The sequence below is a fragment of the Microcebus murinus genome, chromosome 24, assembly GCF_040939455.1.
Source record: "Microcebus murinus isolate Inina chromosome 24, M.murinus_Inina_mat1.0, whole genome shotgun sequence".
In the NCBI taxonomy this organism is placed as follows: domain Eukaryota; kingdom Metazoa; phylum Chordata; class Mammalia; order Primates; family Cheirogaleidae; genus Microcebus; species Microcebus murinus.
The window spans coordinates 15,682,541-15,696,478 of NC_134127.1; the positions used below are offsets into that span (position 1 = coordinate 15,682,541).

At 36.1% G+C, this 13,938-nt stretch overlaps 1 protein-coding gene across 1 annotated transcript in view; it reads left to right on the forward strand.

Moving 5' to 3' along the window:
* The window catches only part of ZDHHC2 (zDHHC palmitoyltransferase 2), a 60,164-nt gene that overhangs the window by 19,717 nt on the left and 26,509 nt on the right, over window positions 1-13,938 (forward strand). Inside the window, exons 2-3 of the mRNA XM_012785003.3 lie at window positions 7,361-7,387; window positions 8,930-9,024. Coding sequence (XP_012640457.2) covers window positions 7,361-7,387; window positions 8,930-9,024 — 122 coding nt within the window. The remainder of the gene's footprint in view (window positions 1-7,360; window positions 7,388-8,929; window positions 9,025-13,938) is intronic.

Here is a 13,938-nt window from a genome sequence, read left to right on the forward strand (position 1 = left end):
TTGCAGTTGGTTGAAGAAGAAAGAGGAAGGTAGGAGGCAGGGACTGTGACTTGGGATGATTGTTAAAGTAAGTTTTCCTGTGAAAAGACTAGAAACACGGGGTGGCAGCTAGAGACAGGTCAAGGGAGAGATTTTGTTAGGCCAGAAGATAGGAAGACATATTTGTACTGCTACTAGTGTTTTTGCCTTCATCTTTTTTTTCTTTTTTTGAGACAGAGTCTCGCTTTGTTGCCCAGGCTAGAGTGAGTGCCGTGGCGTCAGCCTAGCTCACAGCAACCTCAAACTCCTGGGCTCGAGTGATCCTTCTGCCTCAGCCTCCCGAGTAGCTGGGACTACAGGCATGCGCCACCATGCCCGGCTAATTTTTTATATATATATCAGTTGGCCAATTAATTTCTTTCTATTTATAGTAGAGACGGGGTCTCGCTCTTGCTCAGGCTGGTTTTGAACTCCTGACCTTGAGCAATCCGCCCGCCTCGGCCTCCCAAGAGCTAGGATTACAGGCGTGAGCCACAGCGCCCGGCCTGCCTTCATCTTTTGAATGTGAGCCACTTTTATTCATTGAAAATGTTGTCTTAACTACATCATTGTTTTCTGAGTTTTCCCTTCTATCTAAAATGATCTCATAAACTCTAAGCTTGTTGAGCACAGAGCTGGAGTTGTATTTACCATTTTGTTCTCAACAGTGTAGGCAGAATATAGTCAGTGAATGTTTCTCAATAAGTGAATGAAAGGGAAGCAGAAAAAAATAGAGCTTGGCTTTAAAGTTATCCTTAAGATTCATTCATTAGAACCAAGTCTCTGTGGGGTTTTTGGTACTCTCCCTTATCAGATTGCTTCTATGAGGCTAGGATATATCTATGTCAGAATGAATCTGGAAAGTGTATAGTGGTTTTATATTGAAAAGTTACTGTGTATAAGCAGCAAAGGCAAATTAACTCCTCCAAAAGAGAGTTTGAAGACAAGAAATAGAAAATTCAAATTAAGAGAAGAAATAAAAAGATCATAACAGTATACATTTGCATAAATATACCTAAAAACCTAATTGTTGTAGAAACAATTATGCAATCGTTCTTTGCTAATTTAAGGGAAAGGGAGTACCTTTCTGTTTTGTTTTTTTTGTCCATTATGAAGGTGTAGTTTAGTATCTGAAAGTTTGGATTTTGGATGTGTTTATGAATCAAAGTTTAACTAGATTTAAGTTACCAACAGTTTACTGGGCTGTTACATATCAATAGATACAATTTTTGACAGTAAATACCTTATGTAATAATAATCAACAAAGCCATATTTTTATTTTTTCATTTATTTTTTTTATTATTTTTCATTTTTTTTGAGACAGAGTCTCACTGTGTTGCCTGGGCTAGAGTGCCATGGCATCAGCCTAGCTCACAGCAACCTCAAACTCCTGGGCTCAAGCGATCCTCCTGCCTCAGCCTCCAGAGTAGCTGGGGCTACAGGCATGCACCACCATGCCTGGCTAATTTTTTCTATATATTTTTAGTTGGCCAATTAATTTTTTTCTATTTTTAGTAGAGACAGAGTCTCGCTCTTGCTCAGGCTGGTTTCGAACTCCTGTGAGTGATCTGCCCGCCTCAGCCTCCCAGAGTGCTAGGATTACAGGTGTGACCCACCTCACCCAGCCCAAAGCCAAATTTTTAAAAATTAGTTGGTAAAAATATAGGACTGGAATAATCTTTGAGGTGATTCCTTGCTTTTAATCAAGGTTGAATTTAAATCAGTGTAGATTGAATCAGTTCAAATACAGTATATGCACACACACATACACACACATCGTATTGGTCCTATTTCTCTGGAGAACCCTGATGAATATACAGTGGCTGGAATACTTCTTTTTTTATATAGAGGGACAGATAGTAAATAATTTAGGCTTTCAAGTGATACTCTCCCTGCCTCAACTACCCAATTCTGCCTTTGTAGTACAAAAGTAGCCATATAAATGAATGAATGTGTACATGTTTCAATAAAACTTTATTTATAGAAATAGGTGCTGGGTTGTATTTGGACCAAGGGCTGTAGTTTACTGACACCTGGATTAAATGATTGCTTCATAGTTGAGGCAAAAAAGATGGAGGAAGGGATTTACATTTTTAAGGATGTTTCATTCAAGCCAAGTTGGATGAAGGAGCACTTTTATCCTTTTCTATGTCATGGGTTGTTACTATGACTGACAGCCTCACACTTTAACTTCAATTTTACCTGTTGTCTTCATCAATGCTTTAACAAAAAAACTATCACTTTTATCCATTCTACACTGAAGACTGACCAATTCAGCCTTTTTTTTTCTATTGTCCCACTCTCTTTCTTATAGGAATAATTAATTAAGGGAGGAGGGGGTGAGGAGAAGGTAGCCAGAAAATCGAACTGGCAACCCAAGCTGCCAGCCTTGCAGTATCTGTGACAGTTCCAGATTCCAAGATGTTAATGCTTCAAGGCCTTAATGTTGCTCTTGGCAAACAGGAACATACTTAATTCACCATTCCCACTTTCTCTCTTCCTATATGCCATCAGTGCCAACAAAGTGCTACAGTTCCTGTACCACGATTAATCAGGGAAAGGTTTTAAGTTCTGGAGGTATATTGGAAGGTTAGAAATTGCCAAATCAAAACATTATCATTGTAGGACATGGACCAGAAAGAAACAGTCTAATCCAAGATAAACTTGTGCAAATAAATTTTTGAAGATCGACATTGTGGTCCACAGTGTTACTATTGTATGCATTTAGGCGGTATAAATAGTACCATCTACCAGATGTACAAATAGTAAATATTTTAGTGTAATAACAGTAGTGTTCTTATTCCCAAGAGTAAATTGCATCTGAATTCTTTGGGGTAAATATAAGATATAGGCCTTTTTCAAAAAAAAAAAAGTGATTGTTTTTATTCATTAATTTAAACATTGCCACATTCAAAATAGGTCTTTTTACTTTTAAGAGAAGTTCTCACGAAAACTGTCACATCACGACCGAAGTTTTATGTGTCATCCTTACTCTATGTTGAGGTTGAATACCACCTTTTTTGTTTATACTAAACAAGTTTCTGAAGTGACACATCTTTTTAAAAAAAGGCAATTTACTTATAATTGAGACTTAAATTATTTTTCACCTTTTATTTTCACTTGTGAATCTACTGTCATTCCAAATTCGGCATTTATTTCTTTCAAAAGCCTGTACAAATACTACTTTCCTTTGGTAATTTTTTTCTTCATTTTCAGTCTTGTTTCCTATATGTTACATATTACAGTTAGCATTTGCAAAGCTAAATAGTATATATTATAATTGTTTGCACATTTATGGGGCTTCCTGTGTACCAGGCACTATGTGAAGTACATTCTTATGTTCCTTCCTTTCATTCTTACAACAATTCTAATAATATTGCTGCTGTTATTATTATACTCATTCTATGATGGCATAAGTGGAATAGCTAGCAGGTGGGATTGAACTTTGTCTTTATCCAGGGTATTTGCTCATTAGTACTATCATGCTTAGTAATAGTCTCTTTTTAATTCTGACAAATTAAACTATGACAAAGCAAAATATTAAGGAAGAACCAAAACTGGGGGAAGGGGAAACCCCTGTAAACTTACAGAACCTTTCTGTTTTCAAAATTGCTTGAAACCCAGTTGAAGTCAGTGTCTCCCTCAACCTTTTCCACTTTGAAAAAAATTTTTTTGTAAAGATGGGGGTCTCACTGTGTTGCCCAGACTGGTCTTGAACTCCTGACCTTAAGCGATCCTCGCTAGGATTACAGGCTTCAGCATGATTCAAATGAGTTGTGTTTTCTTCTGTTTTTCTAAATCAATCTTTTATTCTGTAAACATTTATGAGGCAGATGCTGTAGGCTAGTTACTGTGCTTTAATGAGGAATTAATTTTAATATGATCCAGCAGAGCCCAAAATAACAACATTTTTGTCACATGCATAAAATTTTAAAATTGAATATAAAAGGATTTCTAGGATAGAATTAATTAATGTGCTACTCATTGCAGCTTTGAGTAAAGCTCATTTGCTTTAATAAAAACTGAGTAAAGCTCAGTTTTCTTTTAATAAAAAATAGAAATAATTATGTTAATTTATCTCAATAGCTGGTTTAAAGAAAATGTGATAAAGATGGATCTACAACACTGGAAATTTCTCTGTGGTACAGTTGAAGAATAGGTATTAGCATAATTTTTAAATAGACCAAACTGAAATTCTATCTGTAAAGTAAATAATAAAATTAAATAATACTGGATTAAAACTCAAAATTCACATTAAAATCCAATAATTATATTTGGAAGATCTGTTATAATTATGTTCAGTATTGCCATTTAATTTTTATATCGATATAAATAATCAAATTATATTTAGTTATCTATATTTTTTCAAAATTGAGTGTATATTTTCCATATATTATCTTTGTATACATAAATATTTGAAAAACATTTGAGGCTAAATAGCAACCTTTTCTTAAATAGCACTTGTGAACAAAAATATTTGCATTTGACAACAATATTTTATTTTATGTGTTTTTACACAATGAAAAAGGAAACTTTGACCTTGACAACTTTGCCATTAAACTGAAAATTGCAAGGTGAATTACTAACCTACTAATTAAGTAAACATGGTTGAGAGAACATTCATTTCCTAAGGATCATAAAGCAAAATCTAATATAGCCCATTTATCTATCAATGAACTAAGTCAATTTAAAAATTGGGATACTGTTATTTTATCAGTGATAAGTCATAAAACTTTGCTACTATTTATTAAATCATTTAAATTAGTTACATACGACTTTATTTGCAATATATATAACAGATATGGGATTACTGTCCAGAATATATAAAACACTTTCAATAACTAAAAGACAAGCCAATAGGAAAATGATAATTCACTCAGAAGAGATAGGAAAAGCCAATCATTACATTTTTAAAATAATGCTAAACTTCACTAGTAATAAGAGAAATGAATACTAAAACAATGATTTTTATTTTGTCCTATGATGTTAAGGAAAATTAAAAAGACTTATGTTTACAGACAATTGGTTAAGCTTATGATCTTGGTGGGAGTATAATTGGATACATCCTTTATGGACTTTCACATCTCATCCCATAAATGTTATCACAATTATTTACACTAAGCATGTACATATGGATAACTTGTTTAATTTTAAAATAAAATAGGGCATCTGTGGATTTTGAAGGACATTTAGGGAAAAAAACAAGCTGTGAATGGCATATAAAATAGTTTTTGAAAAAGATGTTTTTGAATGTATATCTAGCTAATAGAGTAGTGGTCCAGGTCAAAAAGATTATGACCTCGTGCTAATTGTACCTTTTTTTTCAAAAAAACGTTTTGTTGTACTGTTTTCAATTCTGACAGCTAGAGTCATGGATTACCAAACACATTTTCTTTAAAGCAACAGCCCTCTGGAAGGGTCATTAAGGGTCCGTTTTTACATAAATGCACAAATGGAGACAAATTGCTTTTCATTTCCTTGGATTAGGTGCACTGAAGGATTAGAGGTTTTAAATTGCTGTTAATTTTGGAGCGCTTTTAAAGACAGGGAAGTCATTGCCTAGAGAGAAATGCATTAACGTGGTGGTGGGTTTGCATGTAAAAAACAGGCTTGCCGCCGAAGGTCTTACCTGTGCTCTCTGGCTAGCCACTTAAGGGACTCTATGAGAAAGTGAACTCTGGCCTCTGACTTAAAAGCAAACTTGTAGAACAGGCCATTTGTAAGTCAAAGATTATCGATGCCTGCCTGCCCCATTCTGGGTCTCAGAAATGTTAAAGGGACGTGAGAACCTAGGAAAGATGTCACGTCAAGATTGGTGAGAGATCTGGAAATCGTATGTTGTTTGGACTAAAAGAGAACATTTAAGGGGGACACAGTGACTTTAAATGTGTGAAGGTCTGTTGTTTAGATTTTCTGTTTATTGTTATCAGTTGGAAGCCTAGATATCACAGGTAGAAGCTACAAAGAGATAAATTTCAGCATACTATAAGAATGAATTTTCTCATTCTTAGAGCAATCCAATAATGGGATGGGCTGCTCTCCAAAGCTGTGGGCTTCTGCTGGCTCTAGAAGTACCTAAACTTACATTCAGTAGCTCTCTGAGGAAGGAGGTTAATTGGATCTTAAAAATCTCTCACACTACTCTCTGGTGCCAGTGCTTCCTAAGGCGATGACATTTCAGAATTAAGGCCTGAAATCCTCAACCCCACTGGAGGGTACAATAACTCACCCCTATAATCCCAGCAGCGTGGGAGCCTGAGGCAGGAGGATTGTGTGAGCCCAAGAGTTCGAGATGAGCCTGGGCAACATAGCAAGACCCTGTCTTTATGAAAAATTTTTAAAATTAACTAGGCATGGTGGCATGTGCTATTTGGGAGGCCGAGGCAGGAGGATCGTTTGAGTCCAGGAGTTAAAGGCTGTAGTAAGCTATGATCCTGCCACTTGCACTCCATCCTAGGTGACAGAGTGAGACCCATCTCTTAAAAAAAAAAAATCCTGCACCCCCTTAAAAGGCTGAATAAGGAAAAAAAAATCCATAAACAAACCTTCCCTTGGTACAACTGCAACAGTCCAAAACTTCCAAAAGACTTCAGTTTAAGCAGAGGAAGACCAAATGGAAAGCAAAACAAACAGACAATACAAAAAGGTAAGAAAACTGTCTCAATTACTGAATACAGTTTCTTGTCCCAGCTTGTTTTAGCCATTGTGGCCCGTGTCCTAATCTACCTGCAACCTTGGACTATTTACAGCAGCTGCTAAGGAATGGCAGTTTCCCAGCTCTGCTTGGGCCCCTCATTGGAATGGGGAGCAATGAGAGACACTGGGCATAAGAATTTGTACTTACAGAAATTTGAAAGGAAGAAAGAGAATGCGCTTTGGACACAACGTTTTATTTTTTTTTGCAGAAAGCTAAGCAGGTGGTTGCCAATTTATAAAGAGCAATAAATGTGTCTGGAAATGTAATGACCTGGAGAGCATTGCTTTTATCTGAACTCTGTAGTTGGAAGGAAAACCAATAAACCAAACGACATAGGAGTAAGACAAGAGGCACACGTGAAGGGGTTGGTTTTGCTGTGTGGGAGACAGGGCCAAAGTGTACAATAGAGGCAGGGTGACTGCGCGGTACCAGACTTCTCCTCCACCCTATTCACTTGGTGCTGCTTCTTCTGGAAATAAAGTTGAGCAAATATTTAAAGAATGTTGCTTTGAAGGGAAGCCAAATTGCTATGCTATTTAAATGCCTTGTCTCTGTCAGGCCCTATGTTTGCTCTAAGCTTTGTATAACCTATTATTTATCTTTTTATTTTAATCTATTTATCTTTTTATCTATTTATTTCTACAGTGTCCATGGAAAACATTGGCGAACAAGGTAAAATATATTATTGTTACAGATATAAAATTTTATAATAGCTTTAAAAATGTATTGCATTTCTTTAGATTTGATTGGGATTAATAAATTATTCTTTGAGAATGTGGGGATAAGATAGGGTTAAAAACACCTCATGCCTTTAAGTCCCCAGACTGTCAGACACTTGGCAAAGAACTCTACCCCAAAAGGGTGGTAATTGTGCCGAAGATTCTTATGGCTTTGAGGTACAGGGATATCAGCAATGTCCTTTCCCAACTCAGAATATTATCCCATAACTGAGACACCTGCATAATTTATGAAAAATATCATTGGCTGTAGTCATCTCACACTGATTTAAATGCCTTATTGAATAATTCAGAATTTCAATGACTGTCATTCTTTAAAAATATATCATCATTCATTACAAAAATTAAAAATTGCTATTAAAGTTTTAAAATATGAAACATGCTATATTTTAAATTAGCACATTTTATTCAACTATACCTTACAGAATTCAGTTATATATTAATGTGCTATTCAGAATGAAACATTAATTTTATTATTATTATTATTTTTTTTTTCTTTTGAGACAGAGTCTCACTTTGTTGGACAGGCTAGAGTGAGTGCCATGGCATCAGCCTAGCTCACAGCAACCTCAAACTCCTGGGCTCAAGCAATCCTTCTGCCTCAGCCTCCCAAGTAGCTGGGACTACAGGCATGCGCCACCATGCCCGGCTAATTTTATATGTATATATATTAGTTGGCCAATTAATTTCTTTCTATTTATAGTAGAGACGGGGTCTTGCTCTTGCTCAGGCTGGTTTCGAACTCCTGACCTTGAGCAATCCGCCCGCCTCGGCCTCCCAGAGTGCTAGGATTACAGGCTTGAGCCACCGCGCCCGGCCTAATTTTATTATTTTAAATTTGCATAGTACTTCAAGACTTTGAAACACCACACAGAGTGTATTTATATACAGTATCTGAAAAAAGTATCCAGAACTATTTTTCTAATAATTATCACATGTGCTAAACAAGACACTTGAATTCCCTTTGGAGGAAATCTCTTTGTCCAGATGTTCTCTGTTTAGATAGGTTGTCATTACACTAGCTTTGACTAGAGCCAAGCAAATAAGCAAACAGCTACTCAATTAGGAACTGCTTGTGTTATCTGTGTCAGTAAAACAAAGTTCTTAAAGCCTGAATGTTTTAACATGTGTTTAATGCTATGTTTGCTCTTTAAAGTTGGAGGCATAACTACCTTATTTTTACAATTCAGGAAAGGTCCTTGTTAGTCATTTTTCTAATAGATGGGTCTGTTTACAGATGGGAGGGTTCTATCCATGGGCATAGATCTAGTTATTCATTTAGGGAATTTCTAAAAAAACTCTTGGCTTTAGATATATATTCACTGAATTGTGCTTATTCTCATATGAAGTGAAGGAACATTTATAATGTATTATAATTAAAATTTGATTATTGTAGAACAAGTAGATCTCTTGTGAACACCACGATTTTAGTATGTATTTCCATATTACACTGATAATTGTGTTTTTCTCATTTTAGTTGTGTGCCTGATGGCCTATCATCTGCTTTTTGCAATGTTTGTCTGGTCGTACTGGAAGACTATCTTTACATTACCAATGAATCCTTCAAAAGAAGTAAGTTAAAACATTAGTAAAATTATTCTAAAGATAGAAATTAGTAATACCGATGTCTGAAGAATGAGTTTTATTCTTTTTCTAATCTTGCAAAACTTACTGAGTGTAGTGACTTCTTGGGATTTTTTTAAAAAATTAAAACAATAAATGAGAGATGATGGTGGCATAGACCATTTCATTTTGTTTTATAATTTTATGTATCATTCCTGTGCTATAGCTCTCAGATTAATACATTAGCCTGGTCCTCCCTACTAAACTCCTGACTCATTTCCAGTTACTATTTGACATGTACTAGGAATTTCAAATTCAGTATCACTGAAAACAAACTTCCTATTTCTCACCCACCTTCCCAATTCTCTTATTCCTAAAGTTTACCCATGTCAATGATGGACAACTCTACCTTTTCTGCTGTTCAGGCTCAAAACCTTGGAGTGGTGCTTGGTCACTCTCTTTCTCTCATACCCCACATCCAATCAGTCAGCAAATTCTATAGGCCATGCCCTCAGAATACAGCCACGGTGTGAGCTCATGCCCTCTACCGCTTCCACCCTGGTCCAAGCTACCATCGTCTCATTTTTTTTATTTGCAGTAGCCTCTTAACAGGTTTCCTTGCTTTCGTCCTTGCCTCCTTCTGTGTATTTTCAACACTGTAGCCAGAGTGATCCTTTCAAAAGACAAGCAAGATCCCTCACTTTCTTCATGTCCCTGTGCAAATGGTGCCTTTATCGTTGAGGCTTTCTGTGACCACTCTGTATAAAACAGCAAACCCCTGCTCCCAGCATTCGCTGTATACCTTACCTTGCTCTATTTTTCTCCATACCATTTACCATCCTGTAGCACATTCTATATTTATTTGTTTATTACTTTTTTGTGCACCATCACTAAGTTCTTCTAAGTTCTACAAGGGTAAGAAATCTATCTGCTTTGTTCGCTACTTCATCAGCAGTGCCGACAGCACTGTCTGACCTATAAAAGGTGCTCAATAAAGATTTGGTGAATGACTGAAAGAAAGTAGGGAAGGAGTTATGTGTACAGATGCAGGTTTATGTTTATAGCTTTGGCAGGAAGTTGAGGTGACTTCTAACTTCTCCCTAAAATTATATGTGCGATCAGTGGCTAAGAAGGAAGAGGGAGGTGGGTTAATTGAGGTTTGGGAAAGTAGAGAGGGTTTGAAATAGTGATTGGACAAAAGGGAAAAGGAAAATGATACAGAAACACAGGAAAAGAACACACTGTGGAAAGAGCAGTCAAAATTGATGACAGTGGAATTATGACTGACCCAGGCTTTGTTGGGTGATTATTCTATAAAAGACATACCTTGTTCAATTCACACGACTGGGTAGGATAGATAATATTTATTACCCTCTTACAGATGGAGCCATTGGCTTTGACCATTAAGTAATTATCCTAAGGCATCTAGTACCAGTGTGTGGGAGAGAGCTAAGTTTCAAGCCACAGCCCTTTTGACTCTTAAGGACACACTCTTTTCACTATACCATGCTCTAGTATGGGGAATAGATACCAGTGGGGTGGTGTACCCAGGACATCAATTTGAGCATGGGGGAAAAATAGCAATATGTGTGTGTGTGTAATTATTTTAATGTTTCTATTTTTAAAAAGTTCTACATATAAGGTACATAATATATTAGCTGATAGTATATATATCAATAAATAAATACTCATCCAGGTACAGTGGCTCATGCCTATAATCCCAGCCCTTTGGGAGGCCAAGGCAAGAAGGTAGCCTAAGGCCAGGAGTTAGAGACCAGCCTGGGCAACACAGTAAGAGCCTGTCCCTACAAAAAATTAAAAAAAAAAAAGAGTTAGCTGGGCATGGTGTCATACGCTGGTAGTTCTAGATACTTGGGAGGTTGAGGTGAGAGGATCACTTGAGCCCAAGAGTTAGAGGCTGCAATGAGCTATGATCGCACCATTATACTCCAGCCTGGGTGACAGAGTAAGACCCTGTCTCTAAAAATAAATAAATGAATGAATAATACCTATATATGAATGGCATAGTCTCACATTATGTTTTATGGATGGGATATGTGATCAACAGTTTGGAGACCATTATGGGGCACAAAGAGCCCTTTTTTGTGGTTGAGAATCTTAGATTATTCCATTAATAAAATGTAAGATCTTGGGCAACTCTTTTAATTGATTAGCTGCCAGAGACCCCTCACTTATAAAATGAGAATCTTGGACTTAAATGGACAAGAAAGCACCCTCAGCTGCTAAAAATTTTTTTAAAAGTGGGCTAAAGAAGTAGGAGAAGAAGCAATATTTGCTAATATTTTCTTTTCACTATGGAGAGAATATAAGAAATCTAGAACATATGAATTAAAATTTACCTTGTTCATAGCAAGATTGTTAAGTTGGTAATAGTTTTCAATTTGTCAGATTTTCTCCAAGATAAAAGTAATATAACTATACTATGTTATATTTTGAAAATGGAGACTAGACAAAAAGAAAAAAACATTCTATCGCACTAATTCAGCTAATTTACATTTTGAATTTCTTTCTAGTTATTTTTGTGTTTAGAGCACACCTGCTCCAATATTTTAAAATTAATCCTTCTTTGGTTTATTGCCATTTTTAATAACTACATAATATTCTCACTGAAATATGTAAAAATTTATTAGTCTCATCTCAAATTGTATTTTTAGGCTGATCCTAACTCTTTATATTATAAATAATGCTGTTACTAACATGTTTGTACATAGAGCTTTACCCATATTTTGGATTATTTCCTTAATAAAAATTATCAGTTATGGAATTACTAGACCAAGAAAATTTAAGTCATTTGCCAAACTGTTTCCCAAATGGATCGTAGCACTTTATGATGTTAACAGTTTAATCAGGCCGGGCGCGGTGGCTCACGCCTGTAATCCTAGCTCTCTGGGAGGCCGAGGTGGGCGGATTGCTCGAGGTCGGGAGTTCAAAACCAGCCTGAGCAAGAGCAAGACCCCGTCTCTACTATAAATAGAAAGAAATTAATTGGCCAACTAATATATATAGAAAAAATTAGCTGGGCATGGTGGCTCATGCCTGTAGTCCCAGCTACATGGGAGGCTGAGACAGAAGGATCGCTTGAGCCCAGGAGTTTGAGGTTGCTGTGAGCTAGGCTGACGCCACGGCACTCACTCTAGCCTAGGCAACAAAGCGAGACTCTGTCTCAAAAAAAAAAAAAAAAAAACAGTTTAATCAGACCCTTGGCATTTCATGGTGTTATTAAGAAACTCTTTGTTGCCAATTTAATAGGCAAAAAAAATTTTGTACATTTTAGATACTAGTGAGATTATTCTTATTTTTGTCCTAAATGAAAAACAACTAGTAAAAAAGAAAATACAGATCTGTGAATTTTCTGTTTATGTATTATTAGATCTGAGTTTGTTTCCTTACTTTGCATGTTGTTTTAAAATTATACTCTCCTTTAATCTAAAAACTATATATATGCCAGATCTTGGTTTTTAACAACATTCTCCAGTAAAAGGAAGGCATGCTCCTTTGAGAAATGGCTGGTTTTAGGACTGTGGTAAGAAATAGTCAAGATGAGCTTGGAGCATCTTGTATTGCCGGGAAGTATGGAAGTGCTTAAAAAGAAAAAAATTGATGGCGATTTATCAAAGGGACACAGGAGCTAACTGAAATAATTCCCAATAGCAAAGCTAGAACATTTTGAGCAATACAAATAAAGTAGTGTTGGATTATAACCCAAAGTATATAATAAACATTATAAATACTCTGCCCTCAATGAGGCAGAGTATTTACTGAAAAAAGATATTCAGTAAAAACTAAGGAAATCTGAATAAACTATGCACTTTAGTTAATAATACTGTATTAATATTGGTTCATTAATGTAGCAAATGTACCATATAAGGCAAGATGTTACTATGGGAAATTTAGTGAAGTTTATATATGAGAACTTTATTGTATTTTCTCAATATTTCTGTAAATCTAAAATGTTCTTTTAAAAAAAAACAACATTTAAACAAAAACAAAATAGTATGTATCAACCTGCCAGAAAACTGCCATATCTGTGAGACCAGCGTATAAAATGACTATTTTTTTTATATGCAGTGATATGACCTGCGCCTCCTGGTGTTTGCTCCTTTTGCATTACACAGTTATAATGGAGCACTTAACGTGTTCAGGACTTGAGCCTTGCCCTCGTGGAGTTAAAAGCTTAGGGGAGGGAGGGGCGAAGGACAAATGAACAAACAAAATAATTTCAGATTGTGGCGTGTCGCACAAAGAGCACACGTGGACCTGAGATAGGGTATGGCAGGGGAAGGCACAAAATGGTCAGGTACCCTGTAGTAAGGGAATCACAGAAGTTCTTTGAGAAGATGTCATTTAGGCAGAAATTTACCAAATGTAAAGGAGCCATCCATAGAAAGAGTGTGAGGAATAGCATTCTGGGAAGAGGAATCAGCATGTGCAAAGTTGACAGATATTTTCTCTAGAATGACTCTGCCATTTATTGACTGTTCCAGCATTACAACATCATTTTCAGTATAAAAGGTGTTAATTCCTTTTATACCAAACAAATATGTCCAAACAAGATACTCACTTCTATTAAGACCATCCGTATGTGTATGTGTTTGTCAGTGTTTTTTTTGTCCCTTCAAAACAGTTAACACCACATTTTTAATTAGTTTGTTTGTTTTATTTGTGTCTACTTAAGGGGTACAAGCGCAATCTTGTTACCTGGATTTATTGCATAGTAGTAAAGTATGGGCTGTTAGTGCATCCATCACAGGAATAGTGTACATTGTTCTCGTTAAGTAATTTCTCATAACCCATCCCTCTCCCACCCTCCCACCCTTCCAAGTCTCCAATGAACTCATTTTTTTCTTTCTTTCTTTTTTTTTTTTTTTTTTTGAGACAGAGTCTCACTCTGTTGCCCGAGCT